The 1,711-nt window shown below is 57.0% G+C and overlaps 1 protein-coding gene across 1 annotated transcript in view; it reads right to left on the minus strand.

Annotated features, from left to right (window-relative positions):
* The window catches only part of SLIT1 (slit guidance ligand 1), a 174,234-nt gene that overhangs the window by 151,345 nt on the left and 21,178 nt on the right, over positions 1–1,711 (minus strand). Inside the window, exon 2 of the mRNA XM_007456197.1 lies at positions 658–729. Coding sequence (XP_007456259.1) covers positions 658–729 — 72 coding nt within the window. The remainder of the gene's footprint in view (positions 1–657; positions 730–1,711) is intronic.

The following is a 1,711-nucleotide window of genomic DNA, read 5'->3' on the forward strand; positions in this document are numbered from 1 at the left end:
CCGCCCCAAAATTCATACACTGAAGTTCTTACCCTCAATGTGACTGTGTTTGGAGATAAGGTATGTAATGAAGGCTAAATGAGGTTGTAAGGATGGGGCCCTAATCTGATAGGACTGGTGTCCTTGTAAGAAGAAGAGACACCAGAGATCTCTCTGTGTGCACACACAGAGGAAAGGCCACATGAGGACGCAGCGAGAAGGTGGCCCGGGACAGAGGCCTCCCACAAACCAATCCTGATGGCACCTCGATCTTAGACTCCTAGCCTCCAGAACTGTGAGAAAATTAATTTCTGTTGTTTAAGCCACCCAGTCTCTGGTCTTTTGTTACGGCAGCCTGAGCAGACCTGGTCTTCCTTCACCCCAGGAGCCAGCCGATGGACAAGGCAGCCCCATCTTCCCAGGTCCTGCCAGGCAGTGACTACTGGCGCCCACTACACGCCCAACTTTCTCAGCCATATGGGAGACAGTGGCCACTCTGGGTCAGGACTTGGCACACCTCCACCCACCTGCTCATGGCATCCCAAGACTGACCACGCAGGGGAGGGGCCCAGCTGGCCTACAACCCTATGACCCACAGCCAGGGCTCTGCCGTGAGACCACCGCTGAGGGGAGGGGGCAGGAGAAAGGTTACAAGCCGCAGCAGCATGCCATACTCACAGCACCCGCAGCTGCTTGAGTCCCGCAAAGTCATTCTTATGGATCCGAGTGATTTTGTTGCCGTTGAGTTCCCTGGGGGAGGAAAGGAGAGAAGGAGATGGTGAGCTGCCCAGGGTGCCCCCAGGCCAGGGCTCCGCTCCAAGCTCCCTCTCCACGTGGCTTAAGTCAACCATCTCACCAACGGTGCTGGGTGCTTCCCAGCCAAGTCCCGGGACCCCCAAGTCTGTGTCATCCTTACAAGTAGGGACCTCTTTGCCACAGATGTTCGACCAACAGGAACGCACAGGGCACGGACTCACTGCTCGGAGTGCTGTGGAACCCCAAAACGTAGCTTTTGCCCTGAAAGGGCTCAGTCTCGTTGGAGAGACAAGACATTCACACAGGAAAGAATTTAGAAACTAGCCAATTAGAGAGGCTCTTCAGGTGGAATCCTTGCTGAGCCTCAGTTTCCTCATCTATAAAATAGGGATAATAACTGTCTACCTCATAGGAGTAACATGAGGCATAAACAAGCAAAGAGCCTGGCCTGCACTTAAGAAAGGGGCCCCTTGGGGATACCAATGCCATCATCTGGTGGCACTGGTTCCCACAAGCGGTCCAGATTCCAAGCAGGAGAGAGCAGGGAGGGCCATGCCATTTAAGGGGACTGAGGAAGTGGGACTCAAGCTGAGGTCCAAAAGACGAGGCAGAGCCGTAGCAAGAGGGATGGAACGGACACCCCAGGGAAGGAGAAAAGCCGGAGTATCTGGAGGGCTGGGAGCCGTGGGGAGCAGGGTTGGGGGAAAGTGGGTCCAAGCCAGAGGGCCTGAGAAAGGAACCAGAGGAAAGACAGGGAGCCAGTGAGGCCTCCGGGCAGGAGCTGCCATCAGGCCAGTCCTGCAGCGGGGACGGGAAGGCAGGGCCCAGGAAGGGAGGCCGAGCCCCACAGTGACTCGTCCCCTCACACCACCAGGGCCTCCAGTCCCTGCTCCCTCCCAAGACCACGTGCTCCTCCCTCAGCCCTTCCAGTCATGCCCTGGGCACCTTGGACATGGACCCCACCTCCCGCCCCCTC

This window comes from Lipotes vexillifer, unplaced genomic scaffold (assembly GCF_000442215.2).
Source record: "Lipotes vexillifer unplaced genomic scaffold, Lipotes_vexillifer_v1.1 scaffold184, whole genome shotgun sequence".
Taxonomy (NCBI): domain Eukaryota; kingdom Metazoa; phylum Chordata; class Mammalia; order Artiodactyla; family Lipotidae; genus Lipotes; species Lipotes vexillifer.